This window comes from Callithrix jacchus, chromosome 21 (genome assembly GCF_049354715.1).
Source record: "Callithrix jacchus isolate 240 chromosome 21, calJac240_pri, whole genome shotgun sequence".
Taxonomy (NCBI): domain Eukaryota; kingdom Metazoa; phylum Chordata; class Mammalia; order Primates; family Cebidae; genus Callithrix; species Callithrix jacchus.
In genome coordinates, this window is record NC_133522.1 from 1,170,760 (window position 1) to 1,198,569 (window position 27,810).

Consider the following 27,810-nt stretch of genomic DNA (forward strand, 5'->3'; position numbering starts at 1 on the left):
AAGGGCACAAACTGATTTGAGGAAATTTAAGAATTTCTCTCACAACACTGCGTTTTGGGGAAGAAAATGGTTTTCATTCTTCGTAAGTCCTAGTAATAAGGTCAGCTGTTGCTATGTGGCTCACCTTGTGGTATTCCAGTTAAAGAAGATTAATTTCAATGACACAACCATTTATTGGTGCTTTGCATATGTGAAGTAGAAATATTTTCTTAAATGTTTTCTCTGTGTATGCAAAGCACTTTGAGGAGAGTGTGTGGCCACAATCTAACAGCGACTTTGTATGCTTTGCACACTAACCAGGATTAAGTTTATTTTTATTGACTGGGCTGCTTGCTATTAAATAAACCTTAAACAACATTTGTTATCAATGAAATATATCATCATCTTAAAATATGATTATTTACCTAAAAAAAGATAATTTTATTTTGTGTCTGTACTAAGGCAGTCTGTATGCATTTGGGGAGGAAAAGATTCCTTTCTGGATTAAAAGGAACCATAGGATAAAGGAATCTTAAAATGTGTAATTAAGATTAAATTAATCATCTTTTTTCCCAATAAGCATATTATTTTGCTGAGTCACTAAGTACATTTAAATGATATTGCATTGGATTAAGAGGATTATTGCCTAACCTCACTTCTTTGTTTGCAGAGGACTGCTGCTGAGGGCTTACGGAGTATGGATTGAGCATCACACTAAAAACCATCCTGGGAAAAGGGACCGAAGGATGTAAACTGAAAATTTTTAAAATCTGCTTTGTGTTCCGCAAATTGTTGAAGATCCAGATAGAGATTTGCATATAAATGATGTGGATCAATTTAATCTACTAAGACAAATACAGCATTGAAGACGTCTTTTTCTCCTAATACATTTTCCCTGGCATGCCGTTTATTTTTCAAAACACACCTAAAGAAAACATCGTGATCACAGTGTTAATTGCACCCACCGGCATCCTTTTTGTTTTTTTCGAAGAGATGGTCCTGGCTTTCCAGTTGGTCTTCTTCACCTATATCTGGATCGCATTGATACCAAATGCTTGTGCTGCGTCTAACATCAAGATGACACACCAGCGGTGTTCCTCTTCAGTGAAACAAACCTGGTAAGATGATCATAGTGCAGTCCATGGAATTACTGCCCAGTTTCTCTCACCAGCTGCCTCAGACCTACAGGGAACCTAGAAATGTATCTTTAATGAATGGTAGCACGTTTGTGACCATGTCTGTCTCTACAGATAGCATTCATGCATCGTCATCAATTATCTCTGTTTGACATCTGAAAGAGCAAGATCTTGGAATTTGCTAACATTTGTAAATTTATTTATGCTTATTTATGGAGAAAACAAAGGGTTCGTGTAAGGATCCTCTTTCAGGGAAAGTATTTCTTCAATTAGTAATACATTTATTATGAATACATTAATTACTTGTTTAATGTTTCTTCAAATTCATTTTGAGTAGAAATTAGTCTGAGCACCACCTTCTTTGAATGTCAAGTACTTGTAGGGTACATAGTTTCATGGACTGATGAAATAGTATCAAAGGGCATTAAGGCCATTTGTCTTTCAAGAATAATTTTTGTATGTTTGACATATCCTGAAATCAACACATCATCATTATCTTCCCGTCAATAGTCAGGAGTATGTTTGGATGTGCCAGTAAGGGAGATAGCTATCTGTGACAGTGACCTGTTTATACACCCACTTGCCCAGGTTTTAGCACTAAAAATGCCAGGAATCCCTTCAGCCCCAGGTATACTTGAATGATTTGTCACACTAATACCCATATACTTTTAATGATCAAAGAATGTCTTTGAGAAAGTCTTACCTTTTCAACAAGCACCAGATTTCCAGAAAGACCCAAAAGAAAAAATTGAGGAAGGAAGACTCGAGTCTCGTCTGGTCCACCCTGGCAGCCAATGGGTGTTTTAGCTACATTTCCCCCACATCCCGAGTACATATTATGCATTCACTGTAAGATCAGGAAAGAGAACACAGCATTTTAGTAAATATCTTCTGCAGTCTCCAGTTTAATGACCAAAACCAAAAGAGGTGTGTTACTAGAATACTGATTCCTGCTCTGCGATTAAAAGTCAGGTACCACCTCTCACACTTGCCTTCCATGCTTCTGCTCCCAGGCCGAGACCTGAGATGACACGAAGTTTTGTTCTATGTAACAACTTTCCCAGTCTTCTTCACAGCGATCAGCTAAGGAGGTATTTGGGAACTGTAAGATGATACCACCAGACTCTGTATTTTTTTCAGATAGCTTATTACATTTTATAGTATATTTTATCTAATTTTAAAAATCAATGGACACAGCTTAAAATATTATCTGTCATCCAAAGAGTAGACTTGTACAGTCTGGTGGATGTTTAGATGAGCAGAAGAGAGATGATTATAGTAGCTAATTCATCACACCAGCCCACCATCAGCAGCAGAGTTGTTACAGAAAAAATCTACCATGTGTACTTTTTAGGTGACATTGAAAGAACAAGAGAAGAACATTGGTTCTCTGAGGTGAGGCAGAAATTTTTTTCTGATGTTAAATGCCTCATTTTTCAATCCTATATAAAGGAAAAGAAGAATTTTAGAGCCTACACAAAGCAGACTTCCCTCATAGGAAACACCAGGATTTCGGCCATTTGGGGCCAATCGTATTTGTTGTCACTTCTCTGTATCCTAAATGAAGTGCTTCTTTGAGTCACAAGCCAGAATGGGATTCAGTAACATTTATATCTGCTTCTTTTGTTCTTAAAAGAAGAACCCTCTTGGGTACTGGAGGTTGCATAAACCATCACACTCATCCAGAAGTAGCTACTAAGAATGAAACCCAGGTGTTTTCCCTGAGTGAGCAGAATAATACAGCCAGCCAATTTCTGAGCTGTCACTCAACCACCCTATCATGCAGATTTTAGGGCATTTGACCAAAATACAGTAATTACTGTATGCAGTCATTTTTAGAGTTGGGGCCAGGAGTCTTCCTACCTTACTATGTGAATAGATACTGTGAGGTTCTTTGCCCAACACCCAACCTGATTATCAGCCAATAATTAAGTAATGAATGAATTCATTAATAATTCACTCTTCTATAATGCAAGGGAACTAATAGAGTAAACATGAAAGGAGACATGATCTTTGAAAATTATAAGGGGGATTTATATATCCATTGTTCTGGGCCAGTCTTCATACAATAAGGCTCTTAAATGTTTTGCTTTTAGTTGTTTTCATTCTGAATATAATCTCACTTTTTAATCCAGAGTTTCCCTTCTTTCAAAATCTAAAGAGTTTAAAAAATATATTTATTCAATGATATCTTTTGTTTCCTAAAAACAAAGTAGGGAGGAGTGTGAATAAAGTAAGTTATGGCAGGTGAAAAATGTTCCCCTTTTGCCTAGAGAAGAAATTTTGCTCCCAGATGATGCAAACAGGATTAAGCAAATAGAATCAATGAATATTTATTCATTCTGTCGACAATTATATTGAGTGATATTCATATGCAAGTGCTGAGTTGGGGGCTAAAAATACTATGGGAGCAACGCATTGACTCTGGCCTTGAAAATAATCAGCAGAGTGCTGGAGTCTGTTCAAACTGGCTTGCAAGCTCCAATCAGGAAATTTATCAACTGGCTGTTAAAAGCACACATAGATAAAAATTAAATATATGAGCCTCCAATTAAATTAAATAATTTCTAAAATAAAGGTAGCAAATACTTAAAACTCACCATTTCCTAATGATTTCTCTACATTTTACTATCATCTGTTGTTCCTGAGGTTATTTAGGGCTATTGTATCTGTATGATAGAAATACTACAATATACCATACTGTGCCATTTATACTATACTATACTATACTATACTATACTATACTATACTATACTATACTATACTATACTATACTGTACTATACTATGTGCTAGACACATCTCTGCCATGCATGTTGGTGGCTTGAAATCAGCCATGGTGGGAGTATTTACACCATGGAAATAAAACACTATAAACAGGGGCTCTTTTTCCTGAAGAGGGACAGAAGAGAGTGGCAGAGAATATATGCTTCTCTGAGGGAAACGGCTGGTCAGGTTCAGCCTTCTCTGGTTTTTGTTAGTTTTTTAATTTTTAATTTTTTTCTGAAACGAGGTCTGTTCTGTTGCCCAGGCTGGAGTGCAGTGGTACAATCGTAGTTCACTATAATCTCCAGCACCCATGCTCAAGTGGTCCTCCCACCTCAACCTCCTGAGTAGCTGGAACAACAGCCATGTGCCACTACACCTGGCCAATTTTCTTTTTTTTTTTTGAGAGATTGGGTCTATGTTGCCCAGGCTGGACTCAAACTCCTGGCCTCAAATGATCCTCCAGCCTTGGCCTCCCAAAGTGCTGGGATTACAGGCATGAGCCACTGTGCCTACAGCCTTCTCTTCTTATAAGAGAACTTGAGCCTTGTGTGGCCAGATTTTCTGATTTTTTCAAAAGAAGCAAGAAATCTAGGCTTTTATCTGAAATTGTCCAAGTTAGTATACCATGTGGACTAATAAAAAAAAACGTGTCTGCAGACCAGCTGCTAATTTGGTCTAATTTCCTCATTTCACAGATGAGGAAACTGAGGCTTCATCACTGAGCTTGTGATCTGACAGAGACCCAAGGGAGATGTAGGAACTGTCATGTTTCAACTGAAGCATTCTCTCTGGCTGGCTTTCCCACAGAAATGTTCATCTATCTAGATGTTTTCCCTTTAGGAGAGACAGGCTATTGATAAAGTCAGGTGTGTATTTCCAGAGTTCAGGAGTTAGGCGTTCAATCGAAGCCATAAGATTCACTACATCTAATGCACCACATTTTCCCTAAGACATTTCAAAAACATCCAGCGCGTAGAAATAAACACTGGATCAAGAATTACAAAGATTTTCTTTGTGATGAAAAATTGGACCAACTGATTTTCTCACTGCTCTACCTTATTCCTTTGATTTGCATCTATGTAGGTAGATTAATAGAACATTTTTTGCTTCATTTTATATTTTTCTAAAGAAAAATAGTAAGTCTACAAAACATTTTAAAATTTTGCCTACGTTATTTGGAACAGTTAGCTGAGCTTCAGCGTGCACTGGTCCACAATAAAGTTTGGCTGAGAAAAACGTCCGTGTTATCTAGAGGGCATGCTTCTAGAATGACAAGGAGAATGGAGTGATAAGGTGGAGAGCTTTGACCAGATTCCTATTTGGAAAGAATTCTAAATGGCAAGTCCAATTTGGTCTAGATAATTTATGATACAAATAACAATAGTAATAATGGATCTTTATATGGAAAAAAATACCTAGAATCTCAATTATGCTTTCCTTTTTCCAAGTTCATGTCTAATCCTTATTTATGAAATGACGTGATTTTTTTCATGTTTAAAATCATAGCATAGCAACCATTTTGTAATTCCTTCACTTTCATTTCTCACAGTGCTTCGTAGACACTATAATGGTATTTTTAATCATTTCATATTATTAATTCGAATTAAAGAACAAGAATTACCTCCTTTGTTTTTGAACATTTATTTTCAGGTTTGCATTATTATAAGTAACACCAGTAAATGTTTTCCCACATTTTCCTTTACCAAGAAAATTATAATTTTTCACATTTTTTTTTTACCAAGAAAATTATAATTTTTCTGGAATTGAATAATTGAGTCGAAGCATATGAAATATCCTTATAGTTCTTGAGATGAATTTCTAGCAGAGTTTACCAATATTTAAACTCCCACCTGCAAACTAGAAATATTCACATTTCATCATATTCCTTTTTTTTTTTCTTTTTGAGGTGGAGTCTCACTTTGTTGCCCAGGCTGGACAGCAGTGGCACAATCTTGGCTCACTGCAACCTCCGCCTCCCAGGTTCAAGTGATTCTCTTGCCTCAGCCTCCTGAGTAGCTGAGATTACAGGTGCCCGCCACCACACCTGGTTAATTTTGCATTTTTTTATTGATGGGGTTGCCATGTTGGCCAGGCCGATCTCAAACTCCGGACCTCAAGTGATCCACCCACCTTGGCCTCCCAAAGTGCTGGGATTACAGACAGGAGCCGCTGCGCCTGGCCTCATCATATCCTTCACAGCACAGGCAATAACATTATTTTTTGTCTTTTGCTAATTTGATAGATACAAAATGACAGTTATGGCTTCAATTGGTATCTCACTCTTGACCCCCTCCATTAGATATTTTTTAATATGCTTATTAATTATGTCCTTCCTTGGATAAATACTCTCTTCATGTCAGACCTAGTTCTTTTCAAGTTCCGATTCTAGTTAATTCATCAAATATGTAGGCCTCCAGGCTGGAGGGAAAGCCGTTTTATAAGGCAGTCAACCGAGTGTTTGTGACTGAAGTCAGATGACTTTTTGTCATTCCACTTATAAAACTCCAGTGCAGCTGAATGAGTTAGGTGTATCTTCTTTTCCTCAACCAGTTCTAGTTTTTAATTCTTTGGCTATTATGACCTCCTCAAAGACCCTCTTAGTCCCCCTGAGACCACTCAAAATCTGGCCTTTCCTTCCTCCCAGACCTCTACTTTTTCGTCACACAATCACAGTAGAGTTTCTGCCACTGAGAAGAGGGAGCATAGAAATACGTTTTCTTTGTGTGGTCCAGGAAGGAAAAGGCCCTAATTCAACGAGAAAACTCACACCTATTACCAAGGTTACAGCCCTACTGTTTGTCAGTGTTCATAAGCCTTTGTAGGAAAGGACAAAATGAAGAACGCTGATGACAGGCTCTCCCAGAAACTGACATCTCTTTGCTTGATCCCATCAGGATTCAGACTCCTAGAACATCCTCTCCTGGGACAGAAGAAATCCAAAAGCTGCTTCTCATCAGCTGCTAAACATTATATCATTTATTCTAGATTGGGGGAGAGGGTAGAAGACACAAAGTAGTTTAAGATGAGAACATTCTGAGCTAAACCTGATGCTCCATTCTATAGTGATCCTTTATTAAGCATATTTCCTTCTGTTTTCTTGGTTTTATTTCATCCTTCATTTTATTAACCTTTCTATGTATGCATCAGAGGCCTTCAAACCAGGGTGCCCATGGGGTATGATATATTATACCTCTAAGGGTAGATGTAGATATTTGAGGGGCATGTAGACATGAGTAGTTTTAAAACAGTTTTTGGATCTTTAATTCCTTCTGACCTCTTTCTTAAAATTGATCTATTCACCACCTGCAGTCTTCTTTATTACCACCTTTTAATGATTGCTCTGTCCCACCTGGCAATATGCAGGCATCCCTTTCCCTCCTTCTGAATCCTACAAGTATTTCCAGTGTGTAAGTTGCTGGGTCCAGGCCAGGTGCGGTGGCTCATGCCTGTAATCCCAGCATTTTGGGAGGCTAAGGCAGCTGAATCACGAGGTCAGGAGTTTGAGACCAGCCTGACTAACATGATAAAACCCCATCTCTATTAAAAAATAAAAAATAAACAGCCACGTGAGGTGGCAGGCACCTGTACTCCCAGCTACTCGGAAGGCTAAGCCAGGAGAATTGCTCGAACCAGAGAGGCAGAGGTTGCAGTGAGCTGATACCACACCACTGTACTCCAGCCTGGGTGACAGAACAAGACTCTATCTGGAAAAAAAAAAGTTCCTGGATACAAAGAGATCGTTACAAACGTGTTGAGATAGTGAATGATGCTACACAAAACGTCTTTTTCTAAATGGCAATTCTCTTATTATTTGCTTTTAATAAAATTGAAGGAAGAACCTAATTAGTCAGGTTATAAGCCATTAAAATAATTGTTCAAGATAAATTCTACAGTGTGAGTTTTGAAAAATAAGGAGTTTAAATAATTAAGTTACATTGTTAAAAGAATACTGAAACAAAGTTTCTTCAAATTCCATGTACTTCCACATATATGAACAAACTTTCTCAACATTTTTATCTATAAAGATTTTTTAAAAAGAATAGAATTCCCAATTTTATTCCAGCAATGACTAATATCCATTTGCTGATACACAGAATAATTGGGGAAAATGAATCATCACTTCATTTATAAATACACTTCTGATAAAATTTCATTCTTAATTTTAGTATCAACATTTATACAAATTATGTTTTATTCTACTTGTAATTGTCATAGAAAATTAAAAAGTTAATTTCAATGTTTATACATTTTTCTTAATGCATGATGGAGTGATAAAATTCTATGAAGTAAATAAAATGGAGATACAAGTATTTTTTTAAAATGATAAAAATTTCTGATTTTTAAAGAACTTGTTCAGGTACATTTAAGTACATAATGTGTATATTTAGATTCATTTGATCCACTTAAAGGAATAACATGTTTTATTTGAAATCATCAATATTGAGTAATTTCAAAATATATGATGAAGAAACATAAATGTCGATTTAAATATGTGTGAGGGGAATACACAGATTTTCAAAATTCTTTAAAAGAGTGTTTAAGCAACAGATGCTTTTCGAGAAATAGAAGATACAAAAAAGGCAAAAGCAGATAAATATGGAGCATCTCATTGTGCACCTGAAGAGCCCTCAAGGTGCATGTGCTTTTGCACACTGCCAAGAGAGCATTTCATAGCGGGCTACATCTTAAACCTTCTTGGGATTCTTAATTAAGATTTGTCCTTTCTGGTCTCATGGAGTGGTATGCTTCTGAGCAGACACATTAGTGACATGCCATTTAACTGTATTAAAAGATTATTACCAAAGGGCTTTACAACTTTTCAGGAGTTTTCACTCTTAGTTACATTTCCATTTTTCTTAAAATAGTAACAAGTAGCTACCTTTTATTAAATGTCTACTATTTTCTAGGCCAGTGACTCTCTTGAGAAATTATTATACATGCAAATTTTCATGCCCCAAACCTATTGAATCAGAAACTCTATTATGCCCAAATAGAGCATAATTAGGATGTATGCCAAGGAAGATAATATTTATTTTGACTTGGTGGCTTGAACATAGTAGGCATTTAATAAAAGCTAGCTGCTATTTTTTTTTTAAATAAATAGTTCCTTCTAGCTCCTTGGAAAAACTTTTCTAGTTAATTCTAGATCCATGGAAAATTAGTAGTATGTGTTCAATTATTCATAGGCTATAATGGCTTAACATGTTTAAAATAAAACTCATTGCCTTCTGCCAAAACAGATTTCCCAACCTCCATATTTCTATCAATGATAAAATATACTTCTGTAAACCTCTGATGGTTTCAACCAGAAAGTTCTTTATTGAAAGGCCACACTCAGTGATCTCAGATGCCCGTAAGCCTGGACTTATTTCTTCTAGCACCTGCTCCAGGTTCTGAAATTCTCCCCATCAAAGGCATTTAATTGTGTAAGAAAGTTTACCCACATGTCTTATATTAACATTCACATCAGTTTTCTGGAGAAGACATGTACTGATACAAACGCATATCAGCTATTCAAAATGACTAGGATTCACTTAGGAGAGCCCTCAGGGTCTTGTGTTATTGCTCCTGCTGCCGATGATGCTGCTGCTGCTGCTGATGATGATAATGATCACAGTCACCTTTTTCTGGAAGGAGGAGATGAGCCATCAGGGCAGAAAACAAATCAGGAGGTCCAGCAACTTGCCCAAGCTCACCGACACAGGGAGAGACAGGGCCTCATTCCCAATCAGGACACCTAGTGCCAAGAGGCCACTGCCCACTTTCCTTTGCTCTAGAGAACTGTACACAAAACCAGACATCACCCACTTCACAATTTGACCTGGCATCAGGTCTAAATATTGCCATCCCTCAGGCTCTAGAACCCCCATCGGGAATTCTGCCTGGTACACTCTCAGCCTGCACCCTGTATTTTCTGCTCATTTTATCCTTGTAAAACACTGTCTTCATCTGTTTACAATCTTGCGTTCTTTTTATTTTTTCACTGTCTTAGCACAGAGATTATTCAGCTTCAGTGACCCCCAACGATCACTTAGGTAGCTTGTTCAGGTGCAGATTCCTAGGCCCTGCTTCCTAGGGGACTGACTTAGTTGATCTGGGGCAGGAGTCTGTGAATCTGAGTTTTGATCACCTCCACTCAGGTAATTGGGATTTTCCAGGTTTAAAAACCATATTCTGAGAAATAATACTAGTTTGTGCATTAAGTCCAAACTGAGTTTGTGACTTAAGGTGCCCCCAAATTTGGTTTACCTTATTTGCTCCGTACTTACATAATAAAGAAGAGTTGACAGCTCTTCGACTTAATATGAACTGAGAAAATGAGCTTTTATGTATGTATTTCAGAACATGCTATGTTGAGCACAGATGGCTAACCTAAATCAAAATATGCACAAGCATTTGTATCTCAAAAGTATTTTTTTCCCTTTGGGGGAACAGCAAACAAGAAACTAGAATGAAGAAAGACGACAGTACCAAAGTGTGGCCTCAGAAATATGAGCAACTTCTCCATATAGAGGACAACGATTTTGCAATGAGACCTGGATTTGGAGGTAAGTTCTGTCCTCAAAACTCTTGTTAAAACCCACCGTACTGTCAAAATGGAGGTAAAAAGAACTAAAACAGATTTACAAGAAAAAAACAAACAAATCCATCCAAAAGTGGGAGAAGGATATGAACAGACACTTTTCAAAAGAAGACATATAGGAGGCCAACAAACATATGAAAAAGTGTTCATCATCACTGATTATTAGAGAAATGCAAATCAAAACCACATTGAGATACCGCCTTATGCCAGTTAGAATGGCAATCATTTAAAAATCTGGAGACAGATGCTGGAGAGGACGTGGAGAAATAGGAACACTTTTACACTGTTGGTGGGAGTGTAAATTAGTTCAACCATTGTGGAAGACAGTGTGGTGATTCCTCAAGGACCTAGAAATAGAAATTCAATTTGACCCAGCAATACCATTACTGGGTATATACCCAAAGGATTATAAATAATTCTATTATAAAGACACATGCACATGTATGTTCATAGCAACACTGTTTGCAATAGCAAAGACCTGGAACCAACCCAAATGCCCATCAGCGATAGACTGGACAAGGAAAATGTGGCACATATATACCATGGAATACTATGCAGCCATAAAAAATGATGAGTTTGTGTCCTTTGTAGGGACATAGAAGAATTTGGAAACCATCATTCTCAGCAAACTGACACAAGAACAGAAAACCAAACACCCCATGTTCTCACTCATAAGTGGGTGTTGAACAATGAGAACAGATGGACACAGGGAGGGGAGCATCACACACTGGGTCTGTTGCTGGGGGCAACAGAGGGACAGCGGGTAGGGGGTGGGGAGGTCGGGGAGGGATAACATGGGGAGAAATGCTAGATGTAGGTGATATGCAGGATGGAGGCAGCAAACCACATTGCCATGTATGTACCTATGCAACAATCCTGCATGTTCTGCACATGTACCCCAGAACCTAAAGTACAATAAAAAAATAAATACATAAAAATTAAAAAAATAAAACAAGACCAAAATGCAAGTACAAACTATTAGTTTAAAACAAAAAAAAGATTTTTATAATTATCTTCTCTTTAATGAGAACAATTGATGAGTTCTCCATTTTAAATTGACCAAAAAACTCATCTTTCTACTCTTCACACTCTGGTAAATAGTATGTGTTCCATAAATAGTGAATGGCTATATGTTGCCTATATATCAACTTATTGTTCTGACTAAAATCCTTAAGTCGGATACATGTTATGTATAAAGTCTTATTGAATATTCTTATGAGCTAGAATGCCTCGCTTTTGGGTAGGAACTAGGATGACCAATGCCATGGCTCCCTATGAATGTACTCTGCTGAACTGTCTTTTAAAACATTTTCATCCCTTCTAGCAATCAAGATTGATCCAGTGTTGGAACACCCTTTAATGCACTATCTTATTCCATCCTCACAGTGATGCTATGAAATAGGCACTATCATGATAATATTGCAATGTGAAAACTTGGTCTCAGAGAGGTTAAGAGATTTGCCCAAGGCCGTGATAGCTGAAAGTGGTAGAACTGAGTTCACCTGCGATGGCAGGTGAAGAAGATGGAAGTTCATATCACAGGTACATAACTGGAACAAAGATTTTCTTCTCCTCAGATTGCTTAATGTACACATAGTTGCATCACTGAAGGTATCAAGTTTTCCAACAATACACAGGGGCTGGTGAAATCATCAGGTTAAACTCTCTGGCTTACTGCTAAATCCATCCTGATTCTTCTTTCATTGACAAAGCCTCCAGTTTCCACAATTCCTGAACTGACAACTTTTGAGAGTCCTAGCAATGTGGAGATGAAGGAAGTATAGAAGAGGGTGAGAAGCAAGATCCTCTGGCAGTAGAACAGATACAACCGTCTGATGAATAACTAATCCCATTAAGTGTTCAGGGTTGGGGGATACTCTTCTTATAATGTGGTTGTTACCAGGGAAAGCACTATAGGCATGTGGGTACTGCAGAGAACTAATTTGTTAACAGGCAAAACAAAAAAAGTGTGTTAAATATTCTTATGTTGAGGGTTGGGGATTTTTTGGAGGGGATTTGTTTGTTTTTTCAATTTCCTGAAATCCATTTGGTTCCAATTCTTTTTTTCTTTTTTCTTTTTGAGATAGAGTCTCACCCTGACACCCAGGCTGGAGTGCAATGGTGTGATCTTGGCTCACTCCAACCTCCACCTCCTGGGTTCAAGCAATTCTCCTGCCTCAGCCACCTGAATAGCTGGGATTACAGGCACGTGCCATGACACCAAGCTAATTTTTGCAGTTTTTAGTAGAGACAGGGATGCACCATGTTGATCAGGCTGGTCTCAAACTCCTGACTTCAGGTGATCCGCCCACCTCGGCCTCCAAGAGTGCTGGGATTACAGGCGTGAGGCACCTCACTCTGCCAGTTCTAAGAATTTGACCTTGATTTCATCACGTTTGTGACTCAAACTTTGGTGAACATCAGAATCACTGGGGAGGGGGGGTGCTGAAGGCACAGCTTACTGGGTTCCACCCCCAGAGTCTCTGATGCACTGGATCTGGGCGAGGCCAACGATATGCATTTCTAGTAAATTCCTAGGTGATGTTGCTGGTCTGAGAATCACAATTTGAGAGCCGCTGATGACGTGATCAGCAATCAGATTAAATCTTGGTGAGTTTAATTTTTTGTTTTCCAGAGCATTTTTCACACTTATTGAACCATAATTTAAGATTTCAGAAGCCTTGAGATTAAGCAGGTTTAGAAATGTGTCTCTTTTTTTCTTGAGACTCTATTTTTTAAATCTTTTTAAACTTTCTTCACAGCTTCTCTCATGTATCCATACAACAGTTCTCCCAAACACGTTTAAGCCAGCTACCGTTCTCAATAGACTGTGTTCCCCAACCAAATTTTCCCGAAGTTTTTATAATAGCCTCTACAACTACCACACAGATATTCTGTACTTGGTCCTTGTGATTCTATAAAAGCTCTTCAAAATATTTCCTCTAGCACCATACAGCAGGAATCTCAGCCGATAAATTTGCCGGGCGGTGGGTTTTCGCCCACGAGGGGGCGCCAGGCACACAGGAATGGCTTGAAACTGGCCTCTGCAGCCACAGCTGAAAGGAAGCTCTACCTGATGTATTTTCAACACGAATCCAAAAGGCTGCCCTAATTCCTGTCAGGTTAGATTCCTCAATTAAATTCGTTTCTATCCTAGAGGAAAGGGTTTTTATGGAGATTATTTGAGGCCATGGAAAGCCAGAAAGATTGAAAGAAAAATGACAGTCCTTGAATGCAGACCTTGAACCAAGCGGTCTAGAGGAGGCTTTTCCATCAAAGTGGTCGGAGGACCAGCCGCAGAATCACCTGGAGTTAGAAATGCAGATGCACGGGCCGCAGCCCAGGATTCTAAATGCAAATCTGCAGTGATTCCCCTAAACCCTACAGTTGAGAAGCACTGCTGTAGAGGACGAAGAGCAAACTCTGCTCTTTTATCTGAAAACATGTACACCTCCGTTCTCCATCCCAACCTCGTCCTCACCACCCCCCCACCCCTCCCCCGGAAAAACATGAAATTGAAATTTCCACTCTGCTTGATCTGTCAGAGACGCATTTTAAGATTTGTTTTACATGAAAATGCATTTTTAAAAATACTTTCTTTCCCGAGACGACTTTCTGGGGTTATTAAAAATGCAATTGAAATGTGCTACTTAGTGGCAAGCGGCAAATCATCCCATGATTAAGAAATTTTTCTGACAATCATAGACTGGGGGGAAATGGCATCCACATGGCTTGTGTGTTTAGTCCGTTGGAGCAGAAAAATCCATAAATTCACTCAGAAGTGTCAGTCTGGTAGGTCCGTGAAATACAGCCCTTAACTTTCTCTTGCCTCTCTTGGTCGGAACAGCTCCTTACACCAGTGACCCACTTCTCTGTTCTCACGGCTGCCTTCCTTGGGGAAATCAGACTGCAGGATATAAAAGACAATCTTTAATTTATCTTCTTTCTTTATGCTTGTCCACAACACAAACACAAGCACATACTTCTTTCCTCTTGAGCTAAATGTAACTTCAGCACTTCTCTTGACTGAATGTGTTTTCCTAATTAGCTTTAACATTAAAACCAGCTGCTACTGCAGTGTTTTTTACTTTTATAAAGCATTAGAGGATTAATTGACTCATTATGTGGAAACAGGAGGATATAAATTTAGGAGAGCTTTTTGTTTAACTTGGGTTATAAATTGCAGCTCATTTTCTTTATTTATGTTTTCCCTATCTTTTTTATCTCCCATAACTAAGGGCTTTTTTTTGTTGTTTTAGTTTTATGGATGATAATATCTTTGTTTCTTCAAAGTGAAATCATTTCAGCATGCAGATACCGGCTACAGAGTCAAAACAAAAGTTAAGGTTATAAAAGCTGCTTGTACAGTCTTTACTTGTCAAACCAGAGGACTGTACTGAGAGTCAGAAGGATCTGGCTACTTTCCTGTCATTAACCGGGTTTCAGGCACAGGTTGTCCCCTCTCTGAGTATGCACTCCCTCACGTCAAGTGGAGCTAACATCAGTTTTCTCTAGCTAACAAAGCAGCTATAATGAAAACAGATAATATATTATATAATGAACTTTAAATGCATTATCCAAATCAGATGCATACCTTTTATTTAGCCCTCCTTATTCCAGCCTGCATAAAAACCAAATAGATGGTATATCTTTACCTATACAAAAAAGATAATAAATGTGTGTGCTGCTACTTAGTGATCCTGGGAAATTAACACCATCATCATAAAGGTTGATATTTATTTAATTTTTATTTTAAATGCTTTAGGTACTGAATTAATAAAAGTATCTAAAAATTATTATTTACACTGTTACATTTATTACTGATCCAATAGATAAGGAAGAAGTTGGTTTTAACACATCTGAATGGGGTTAGACTAAGGACTTGACAAGCTTTCTTTCACATAATCACAGCAACCGTATAAAGTAGGCACCATATATTTAGTTCTGTTTTGCAGATTACATGGGGAGTTTGACAGTAACTCAGGTTTATATGGCTACAAATTCCATGGATTTTAATCGATATGCTTTATTCCCACCTTTTATTTGTGACTCAGCCCATTCTTTGTAAAAGCGTGCTCTTTGGAGCCTTTACCCATCTTCCAAACTCTGATTCTGCGTCTTGGTTTCCCACGCTGCTCACTCTCTACTCCCTCGTCAAGAATCCTAGGGCATAATACAATTCCTCAAAGCCATGAATAAGGTGCAGTGGGACATGGAGCTCAAATGAGGCAGAATTGAGGGCCTGGGGCAGTGGCTCACTCCTGTAATCCCAGCCTTTCGGGAGGCCAAAGTGGGCGGATCACCTGAGGTCAGGAGTTCGAGACCAGCCCGACCAACCTGGTGAAACTGTCTCTATTACACACACACACACACACACACACACACACAAATGGCCGGGGGCAATGGCTCATGCCTGTCATCCCAGCACTTTGGGAGCCAGAGGCTGGCGGATCTCGAGGTCAGGAGATCAAGACCACCCTGGCTAACAGGATGAAACCCCGTCTCTACTAAAAATACAAAAAAAAAAAAAAAAAATTAGCCAGGCATGGTGGCGCGCGCCTGTAGTCCCAGCTACTCGGGAGGTTGAGGCAGGAGAATCGCTTGAACCTGGGAGGCGGAGGTTGCAGCGAGCGGAGATCGCTCCACTGCACTCCAGCCTGGGCAAGACTCCGTCTCAAAACCAAACGACAAAAACAACACACACACACACACACACACACACACACACACACACACACACACACACACACACACACACACACTCGCCGGGCTTGGCGCAGGCCTGCACTCCAGCCTGGGCAAGACTCCGTCTCAAAACCAAACGACAAAAACAAAACAAACACACACACACACACACACACACACTCGCCGGGCTTGGCGCAGGCCCGCTCACGCGCACGCGCACGCACACACACACACACACACACACACACACACACACACACACACACATTCGCCGGGCTTGGCGCAGGCCTGCAACCAGCGGCCCGGAAACTGACGTCACACAGTCGCCCGAACCGGAAGGCGGAAGCTGCCGCCGGCCTGAGCGGAACGCGGCTCGAAGGAAAGAGAAGAAATGAGGCCAGACGGCACCCGAGGGCATACATTTTCCGTGCAAATGGAAGAGCTCCTCCTCACCAGGAACAGTGTAGATCTGGAGGACGGAGGGAAGAAATCCAAGGTGTTTCCAGAAACCCATTCCTAACAGACTATGTTTTAACCCCCATCTCAGATCAGCCTTCAGACCACCCTAGGCTCCAGTACTTGGGCAGCAGTGGCATAAGTGTGTCATTGGAGGGTAGTGTTTTGTTTTGTTTCTTTTTTTGAGACAGAGTTTCACTCTTGTCACCCAGGCTGGAGTGCAATGGCGCGATCTCGACTCACCGCAACCTCCGCCTCCTGGGTTCAGACAATTCTTCTGCCTCAGCCTCCCGAGTAGCTGGGATTACAGGCGCGCGCCACCATGCCCAGCTAATTTTTTTGTATTTTTAGTAGAGACAGGGTTTCACCATGTTGACCAGGATTGTCTCGATCTCTTGACATCGTGATCCACCCGCCTCGGCCTCCCAAAGTGCTGGGATTACAGGCTTGAGCCACTGCGCCTGGCCGGAGGGTAGTTTTTTAAGTCTGTCCCCAGGCTTGCAGACAGTCGTCAGCAACTAGGATCTATTTATAAATCAGGGGGTACTAACTGCAAGTTGCTCTCAGCTGTTTTTCTTTTTTTTTTTTTAGTAAATGATGAGAAGCACTGTATCTTTTTCTTTTCCTTTTTTAAAGAGAAGATTGGACAGATTATCTAAATGTACGTAGGATTGGGAGTAGTGGCTTGGAGTCCTAAGGGGCAGGTTTATATTTTTGCTTAATTGCAGTAGTGTTAACATTTATTTTATGCCATTTGTTGACTGCCAATTAGGTTCAGTAACTGTATTTTGTCTAGTCCTCAAACGAGTCACCAAGGCATTACTAGACAAATTTTATAGATCAGGTAGGCTAAGCTTAGAGACGGTACTTACTCTCGCCTATGTAACAGTTGTGGAACTGGTTTCAAACTCTAGCCTATGTGACTTTAATGCTAGAACTTCATTCAGGACATTCTGTCACTCCTTTCCAAATTTTTTATTCCCTTGGAGTGTTGGAATTATTGGGAAGATTTACCCACTGTGAAATACAAGGTAGAGCTAGAAATACAATACAAGAAATTGACAAAGATATTTTCATGAATTTTTATTTTGATTTTTCTACTAATTCAAGAAAAAAGGCACATCCACATAAAAAAGCAGCAGTGCAGAACCCTATGAAGGTATAAGAGTGAGTTGGTCCCAAGTTAATGCATAATCAAAATTACTGTTAAACATTATTTAAGAATTGTCATAACTTGGCCAGGTGCAGTGGCTCATGCCTGTAATCCAAGCACTTTGGGAGGCCAAGGCAGGTAGGTCACCTGAGGTCAGGAGTTTGAGACCAGCCTGGCCAACATGGTGAAACGCTGTCTCTACTAAAAATGCAAAATTAGCTGTGCATGGTGGCACGTGCCCCTAATCCCAGCTACTTGGGAGGCTGAGGCACAAGAACTGCTTGAACCCAGGAGACACAGGTTGCAGTGAGCCAATATTGTGCCACTGCCCTCCAGCCTGGGCAACAGAGTGAAACTTTGTCTCAAAAAAAAAAAAATGTCAAAATTAGTGTTATAAGATGTATAATAATTGATCCAATATGGCAGGAAGGAGATAGTAGTTAAGATGCAACTGAGGTATGCCAGAAGCCTGAGGCAGGAATGTATTTGCATGTCAGCTCTGTGCCTGGCCAATTGAAACCCTTCAAAGTAAAAAAAAAAAAAAAAAATGATGTTGAGGGCATGGACTTGAGAAAGCAAAAAAGGGAATTCGTTAATAAAGTGAAGGTGACATCAGTTAATTATTGGGGGAGTCACAGAGAAGATACAGGGGCTGGCAAGACATACCTTGAGTTTCTAAATGGATATAGTGTTATGCATTTAAAGGGCTGTTGAATTATATGGGTACCTGTCCCATGTAGCATATCCAGGCATTTCCCATCCTCAGCCTCGGTATGGAAGCTTTGTCACCCAGGCTGGAGTGCAGTGGCACAATCTTGGCTCACTGCAGTCTCTGCCTCCTGCATTCAAGCGATTCTTGTGCCTCAGGCTTCTGAGTACCTGTCATTACAGGTACTCACCACCATACCTGGTTGAATTTTTGTATTTTTAGTAGAGATGGACTTTCACCAATGTTGGTCAGGCTGGTCTTGAACTCCTGACCTCAAGTAATCCGCCCACCTCAGCCTCCCAAAGTGCCGGGATAACAGATGTGAGCCACCATGTCCAGCCTAAATCTTTGAATCTTGATTAAAACAACCAGCTTGGATTCATTTAGGCAGGATTTATATTTTCTCAATCATAATTGAAAGCATTTTTTTAAACAAAGGACTATACGGACAATAAGGTTTGAGAATGGCTTATATGGAAAGAGAACATATGAAAAACTGCATATATAAATATAGGAATTATTTTAACACATAAGTACATAAAATTCCCATTGTAAAACTGAATGTTGATGTTACTAACCAGTTTCACCTCACACTGAAAGTGGCAAAATCATTTCTTAGGTGTAACTACGAAACGTCAGTCTAGTCTGGATTCTCTTGGGTGGTCATTCAGGTTTTCTGGGCCCATGAACCTGATTCTGGGCGAGTCACCTGTACGAGTGTCAGCAGCTCTGTCTGAAATTGCTCCAATTCTGAGTCAGTATTTTCTCATCGAATGCATTTCTAAGGATATTTTCTTCCTAAATGCAGCCTGTGGTTGTTGCTGATCTGCAAAGGGGCATTTCTGAATCTGATCTGTGGTGTCCCTGTGTCGCACTGCACTTTCAATCTCAATAAAATTTACCGTGTTCCTCTACTCCACCAACCATGGCACGAATGGAAAAGGCAGATTTTTTTTGACAGCAGAGAAAAGATTCCAAAATTGCCCAGTGTCAAGGATTCTGTGACACTCCCTGACTATAAGATATGACCATTACCATATAGAATACCTAATTCTACGTACTGTTAGATGTGTTTTCAGAACTGTTTTCCTTTTTTAAATCACTAGTAGCTAAAAAGAATAAATTTTTTTTTAAAAAACCAGAGACACCACTCTTATACTATAGAAGGAAAATACTGACATATTCCCAAGCAAATGAGTAATGATTATTGGAATTCCTTTTATTTGCACGTGTCTTTGTTATAATAATTGAGTATATAATAACTGATTCAACAAATAATGGAGAAATGTGTTGTTTAAAAAACTAATTCATTTGCTGTCCAAGGGCATTAATCTTTTTGTTTTGAATGGTTTTAAAATAATTCTAATGCATTTCTCAGCATATTACCCATTCTTCTTTCTGAAGGGTCCCCAGTGCCAGTGGGTATAGATGTCCATGTTGAAAGCATTGACAGCATTTCAGAGACTAACATGGTAAGTTTCTTCATGGGATATCATTGTTCTCAGCAGTGTCAAAATCAAAATCACTAGTGTTTTAATATATGATTTAAATTATGTATGTTATTTATGTCTCCTACTTTGCTTAATAATAGAGTCGTGATTGCTGTGCTCTCTTCTATCCACTTCATTCTACCCTCGATTACAGTTCTCTTTCCTTATCTACTCTTCTGTTTTCCTTAGAATGGTTTTCCAGTGGTAGAACATTGTAGAACATCATGATATATTTACCTGTGCAGCAAGAATTGAGAATAATTGTCTAAAAAGAAGGATGACCGTACTATATAGGTGATATGAAATCCCAGTCATGCATCCTTACCCACAAAACGATAAACAGTTGAACCAACATTGATAGACCGCTTTCACATATGTCAAATGATACTAGTTTTGCTTATCTGAAGACAACCAGTAGCAAAGGACAAAGGATTATTCATGGGACTAAAAATTTAATTAAAATTTTGTCTGTTTCCTTATATTTTTCCAGAAATCTAAAAGAGACCGACATTACTTAATTTTGCAATGAAATGTCTGTATTTTCATAGAGGATTATTTGTTCTATGAAATATCCATAAACTTGAAAGTGATCCCTTATCTTCAACCTTCCTGTTAGCTGTTTCTGTCTTTTATGACATGAAAAACATGCCTTGCTTTTTTGTTTCTTCTTCCCATCCCTTAATCACTTTAGCTGTTTTTATGTTTTAATATTATCAACTGTAATTTTCCATCTCATTTTCTCTATTCCCAATTTAGGGCCACCTTCCTTGTTTACATAATTACCAGAGCCAAGTGATTTTAGGTTTTTCAAGTTTTTTGCTCTAAGAAAGAATAGTTAATACCATGGCTAGCTTATACATACAAGCACCTACATATCTATTTTCAGATGTATTTCCTTTTTACTTACTCTTTTTCCTTTAATTTGTTAACGTAGTTTTGGAGTTTGGTTGAGCCCTCTTTAGTTTGTTTTTCTATCCCAAATAAAGAGTGCCTTTTTAGCTTCAAAATTTCAACGTCTGTGTCCTTTTTGTCTTAGTCCATTTGTGTTACTATAAAGGAATACCTGAGGCTGGGTAGTTTCTAAAGAAAAGAGGTTTGCTTGGCTCCTCGTTCTGCAGGCTGTACAAAAAGCATATCACTACCATCTGCTCCTGGTGAGGGCCTCAGGAAGCTTCTACTCATGGTGGAAGGTGAATAGGAGCAGGCATCACATGGCAAGAGAGGAGGAATGGGGGTGGAAGAGATACTAGGTTCTTTCAACAACCAGCTCCTAGTGGCAGGGTGAGGAAGGAAGGGGACTGTCATGGGAAAAATCGAGAACTTATTCATTACTAAGAAGATGGCTCCAAGCTATTCCTGAAGGATCTGTCCCCAAGACCCAAATACCTCCTGATATGGTTTGGGTCTGTGTCCCCACCCAAATCTTGTCTTGACATGTTGAGGGAGGGACCCTGTGGGAGGTGATTGGATCATGGGGGCGGTTTCCCCCATGCTGTTCTTGTGATAGTAAGAGAGTTCTTATGAGATCCAATGGTTTACAAGTAACAGTTTCCCCTGCACATGTTCTGTCTCTCTATCTCCGGCTGCTTGTGAAGGTGCTTGCTTCCACTTTGTTTTCCACCGTGATTGTAAGTTTCCTGAGGCTTCCCCAGCCATGGAGAACTGTGAGTCAATTAAACCTCTTTTCTTTATTAATTACTGAGTCTTAGGTGGTTCTTTATAGCAGTTTGAAAATGGACTAATACACCTCTCATCAAGCCCCATCTCCAACATTGGGGATCAAATTTCAACACAAGATTTGGAAGGAACAAACATTCAAACTCTATCACTCCTTCTTGCCTAATGGCTCTGTGTACTTATATTTAAATTGCTTTTTCCATCTCATTTAATTCTACTCAGTTGCTGTTTTTTCCATCATCTTCTTTAGATCCACCTCTTCTGTTCTCTATCAATACTACACCACCTTCAAGTGTTAGGCCCTAACTGGTACCTACTAGTAAGATACAGCATATAAATATGTTTTGGTTTGGTTTCAATTTTGGATTTGGTTTAAATTTTAGTGTTTTTTCTCCATTCTACCAAAAGTTTTAAACAATTTAATTTTTGGGCCAGGAGCAGTGGCTCAGCCTGTTATCCCAGCACTTTGGGAGGCCATGACGGGCAGATCATTTGAGGTCAGGAGTTCAAGACCAGCCTGGCCAACATGGGGAAACCCTGTTTCTACTAAAAATACAAAAAAATTAGCTGGGCATGGTGGCACATGCCTGTAGTTCCAGCTACTCCGTAGGCTGAGGCAGGAAAATTGCTTGAACCTGGGAGCTGGAGGTTATAGTGAACCAAGATTGCCCCACTACACTTCAGCCTGTGTGACAAAGTGAGACTGCATAAAAAAAAAAAAGAAGAAGAAGAAGAAGAAGAAAAATCAATGTTTGAGTGTCTTTAGATAGGGCCTGTTCCCCCCAAGTTGTCCTGGAAGCCGTGCCTTGCTTTTCTTCTCTTGATTCAGCCTGCTTCTTTGACTAAAAGTTGCCCACCTGGTTCTTGGAGTCATTCGAGATTGCAGCTCTTATCCGGATGCTTGTTATCCTCTGTTTTCTTCTTTAAAGATGGCAGTCTGCTTTGCTGTTTGTTTTTTTAATAAAAGCAACAGAGTGCCTCTTCCATCAATTGGGAGGAGTTATTTTCTTTTCAAACTTCATTTTCCATCTGAAAAAAATTAGTTTGTTGTTTATCCAATCTACTCATTTGCTGGCCATTTTTATGTACATGAATCCTTGAATTTCATTCCATTTTCTGGAATATTTTACATGTGTGTTCTTAGAAACCTTTCAAAAGCTTTTATATATATGCTTTGGAATAAGTATTGTTGCTATATAAACTGTAGCATATATAGTAATTTTCAGAGTGTTTAATTTTAAAATTTAGATTCTGGACCAGGCACAGTGGCTCACGCCTATAATCCCAGCACTTTGGGAGGCCGAGGCAGGTGGATCACGAGGTCAAGAGATCGAGACCATCCTGGTCAACACGGTGAAACCTCGTCTCTACTAAAAATAAAAAAATTAGCTGGACATGGTGGCGTGCGCCTGTAGTCCCAGCTACTCGGGAGGCTGAGGCAGGAGAATTGCCTGAACCCAGGAGGCGGAGGTTGCGGTGAGCCGAAATCGCGCCATTGCACTCCAGCCTGGGTAACAAGAGCGAAACTCTGTCTCAAAAAAAAAAAATTTAGATTCTATGTATTATTTTTGTAATAATGCAAATACCACAATTAAGGATAAAATGAGAGAGACAGAAAGTGAACAAACAGGGATCTGCTAAAGGAGCAGGGCCTAGAAAACATCAGTCACTAAAATCAAATCATCTTTTCATCTGTATCCTTAATTCATATTTTTATTTTTAGCAATTCTTCCAAATCACTAACTGAAAGACGTTCTAGAAAAGTCTAAACACCATCTTCTGTGACCCATTACACCTTGTTTCAGTCTGTGAACTCTCAACTAATGGTCTGCCTTGTCCTTATCATTATCTAATTCAATATTTATTTCAGTTCAACATAGGTCTTAAACATTCATTTTGCCCCTCTACACCAAAAGGGAATAGCACTCATAGGACTCACTACTCGAAAAAGACTGGTTTATAAGATTTTGATCCTTTCCTACCCAAAGTCAGCTCCTACTGGTACTTCCACCAAGCCTGTTGTGCGCTGAGAACAAGTTTTATTTCCCCTGTCCTGACATCATATTGAAGTCATTTCTGAATGACCCAGTTTGCATCTAAAATCCTTATTGTCTCTAACAAGCAGCACCCAAAACTGGGTATCATCTTTACTCCCTGAATAAGGTTAGCTTTGCTAGTCTGTATCACATAAAACTGGACTGGGTTCACATGCCCAGTTTGAAAATGCTTTCTTGTTGTCAGGATTCACCCTTTTTCCCTAGTGTATGTGTGTTTGGTTGGTTTTGCTTCTCATTTATCATCTTTCTACTGTCTCTTGTCCACCCTAACTTCACTTTCGATCCATCTAAGTTTTGTATCATTCTCCTTCCAGAATGCCGTTCGGCTTGCTCCTGGTGATTGATATTGCCAGCAAGTAATGATTTGCTGTATCACAAACACGCACCCACGTCTGCTATTTGACTCCATAAACTCAAATGTTTGCCTAGTGACCTTTAGATCAGACCAAGCATCTAATTCTAAGTATATGCTTATTAAGGCACTCTATGCAGTAACCCACACAAGTCCCTGTATTATGTTAATGAATGAATCATTCTGTTTATTTGCCCTCACCCTAATCCAAAATTACGCATGGCTAATTAATGGTTCCCAGATTAATCCAGAGCCATAAATCAATATAGCTCTATTCTGAACCTAGAACACACTAGCTCATAATTAATGGGTGACTCATTCAGAGTTTACTGAAATGTATCCCTTGTTTGTATAATAAATGCCAAAGTTCTAGCATATGCACTAGTTCAAGAAAAATTTGATTATCGTTGGAAAATAAAAGAGAGAAGTAAGCAATTGTGAAATAGTAAGAAGTTATTGTGGTTGTCCAGCAGCCAACAATTTGGATGAAGCTAGGGGAGTTTCTCTTCAAACAACCAAATATTTGGAATATCTAAGAGCCAAACAAAGCTCATATTATTAAGTGAATAAACTTTTTTTTTCTACTATAATGCTAGTACAGTTTTTTCCTCTCAGCAATTCATTCTTACAATACAAGAATGAACATTAACGATTCAAACCCCTGAGCCATACTGAATCAGAATATCTGGGAACTAACTTCTGGGAAATGTGCCATTTCTACAAACTTCAAAAATTATTCTTTGCACATTAAACTTGGAGAACCACCATTTTACAACATGCTTCCTGTCTCAAGCTGAGGACAATTCCTGACTCTGTCCTAGGACTTCTGTCCTATTGCTTTACACGAATAGCTCTAATAAACATTTGATCCACATTTTTGTGGGACTATAGTTTATTCAATTTGGGAAAACTTCTTTAACAAAAGGAACGTGAGCATCAGTACAAAATCAATTTTAAAAATGAATATTCATAATGAAAAAAAGCAATCAATAAAATAATAGACAGTAAAATAGTAAAGTTTCAGGTTCCTTTCTTCTGAGATCTCTTTAGGTGATTTACTGGAATGCTTGCACAGAAATGCTGCCCATTTATAACCTGGTTCCCTTTCCCCAACTTGAATATTCTATTATAGCTCCCAGAAATTCTTAACATTCACCAGAGTTCATGTGAAAGAAAAGCTGAAAGCATAACCTCCTTAGCTTCATCCTAGATCGATCTGAAACTACAATGTTAGCCATTCACTTATAAGTCATTAACACCCATGAGGATGAGTCCTGGGACTAATAGTGTTGAGTGGTCACCCTGAACCATATTCCTACTGGTTTTGATTGGTTTCTTCTTCTCTCTGTCTAGGACTTCACAATGACTTTTTATCTCAGGCATTACTGGAAAGACGAGAGGCTCTCCTTTCCTAGTGCAGTAAACAAAAGCATGACATTTGATCATAGATTGATCCAAAAGATCTGGGTGCCTGATATCTTTTTTGTCCACTCTAAAAGATCCTTCATCCATGATACAACTATGGAGAATATCATGCTGCGTGTACACCCTGATGGAAACATCCTCCTGAGTCTTAGGTAAGGAGAGCTGCCTACTGCCTTTGGCTTTCTTGTACTGCCGCTATCTGCACCAAAACTGATGATTCTAGCTTCAGATAAAACTCACAATGTTGCTATCTGTTTAATGTTTCTAGAGATTGGGACACAATCATAAGATGTGGTTTTTCCCTAGTTCTAACATCGAGTTTGAAATAAAAATGATTTGCTGTTCTGACTATATCCACTCTGGGTATATGTTGGTTGGACAAATAGTGAAGCTGAATTATGGAAATCCTAAAATCTGGCACACAATTTTATAGGCAAACAAGCCTGCTTTTCCTTCTTTCCAACTCCATGCGAATGCTGCACTCCACCAAGCAGTTTTGGAACCTTGGATTAGTTATACAATTTTTCTTAATTATCTCCTTCATTTTTCATGGGAAGGCATAGCTATCATTCAAGCTAACACCAGTTTGCTTTCTTTTACTTTGCTTTTAATTTAAAATGTGCATTCCAACACTTTGCTATAACAGCGCTTCCTCTTATATGTTCCATAGTTTCTTTTAGTCACATGAGTCCTGTGCATATTGAGTGGGTTATGACAGATAATTACTGTAAATGTTTAGTAAACCCAAGCAACTCAGCTTTTTTTAAATGTCTACTAACCTTAGAAACATTCTAAAGTAGGCTGAACAAATGATAGATATTTCTGTCCTAACTTCTGGAACCTGTTATCCTATATGACCACGAAAAAAAAAAAAAAAAGGAAGGAAAGGAAGGAAGGAGAGAAAGAGAAAAGGATCCTTGCAGATGTGATTAAGTTAAGGATCTTGAAATAGGTAAGAAATTATCCTGGATTATCTAGGTGGGACTTAAATGCAATCTTAAGTTTCCTTATAATAGAAAGGCAGAGGAAAATTTCATGTATACAGAAAAAGAGAAGACAATGTGTCATAAGCCAAAAAATGCTGGCAGCCACCAGAAGCTGTAGGACAAATGGATTTTCCCCCAGAGCTGCTAAGAGAGAAGGGCCTTATGACACTTCGATTTCAGCCTCATGATACTGATTTCAGAGTTCTGGCCTCCAGATCCGTGAGAGAATAAATTTCTATTGTATTAAACTACCAAATATGGAGTAATTAGTTATAGCAGCAATAGCAATCTTATGTAGATTGTTTTTGCTCGTTAAAATACCTCAGCACAGAGCTGTTGCCAGGCATTGTATATGTGCTGTCAATTTTTTTAAAAATGCAGTTAAAGGAAAATACCACTTTCAATGATTTTTTTTTGGTGGGGGGGTATGGTAGGGAAGAACAGGATCTTACTGTGTCATCCAGGCTGGGGTACAGTGACACAATCTCAGCTCACTGCAGCCTCTGCCTTCTGGGTTCAAGTGATTCTCCTGCCTCAACCTTTCCTGAGTAGCTGAGATTACAGGTACCCACCACCATGCCCAGCTAATTTTTATATTTTTAGTAGAGACGAGATTACACCATGTTGGCCAGGCTGGCCTCGAACTCCCGACCTCAAATGATCTGTCCAACTCGGCCTCCCAAAGTGCTGGGGTTACAGGTGTGAGCCACCATGCCTGGCCTCAATAGGACTTTTAAATCAGGAGTAGCATAGGATTCATAGGTACTGGAGTCAAGCCTCAGTAGGAATCGGGAGCAGAACGGCACTATCTGGACAAAGAATCAACCATTTTAAATTAATTTTGGTGGGGGGAGTAAAGAATTAACTCAGTCGATTTTTCTTACCCTGCACATTCCAGGAAATATTTGGCCCTTGCCAGCCTCCTGTGGGGTAACCCCTAACCCCTTGGAATATCCTAACTGATAAGAGTATTTTTATTTACTTGGAGGCTGGGGCTGAGCCCGATAGTTTCTGCTAACAATGTGATTTATAGTGGAGGCTTTGAGCCACTGGATATCAGCTTGACCTCTGGAAGGGCTGGAGACTAAGGTCAGCCATGTGGGTTGCCAGTCAGTACTATGTGGCTACTCTCAATTAAAAGTATGAGTATCAAGGCTTGGGTGAGCTTCCTTGGCTGGTGATGTCCCAAGGGTGTTGTCACATATCATTTCTGAGAGAATTAAGCACCATCTGTATAACTCCATTAGGAGAGGACAACTGGAAATGTGTTTCTGGTCTCTCCTGGACTCTGCCCTGCCCTGTGCTCCTTTTCTGCTGTTGATTTTCTTTTTTTTTGAGACGGAATTTTGCTGCT

At 39.3% G+C, this 27,810-nt stretch overlaps 1 protein-coding gene across 4 annotated transcripts in view; it reads left to right on the forward strand.

Annotated features, from left to right (window-relative positions):
* The first annotated feature begins 658 nt into the window (after positions 1-658).
* The window catches only part of GABRR3 (gamma-aminobutyric acid type A receptor subunit rho3), a 55,201-nt gene continuing 28,049 nt past the window's right edge, over positions 659-27,810 (forward strand). For 2 of the 4 annotated variants that reach the window (XM_002761293.5, XM_035282966.3), the window contains exons 1-4: positions 659-1,097; positions 10,319-10,431; positions 19,874-19,941; positions 25,399-25,622. In XM_002761293.5, the coding sequence (XP_002761339.2) occupies positions 880-1,097; positions 10,319-10,431; positions 19,874-19,941; positions 25,399-25,622 (623 nt within the window). In that variant the 5' untranslated portion in view covers positions 659-879. Of the gene's footprint in view, positions 1,098-10,318; positions 10,432-16,492; positions 16,648-19,873; positions 19,942-21,341; positions 21,624-25,398; positions 25,623-27,810 lie in introns of those variants that run through there. The other 2 variants (XM_035282969.3, XM_035282967.3) reach the window with 2 other exon arrangements.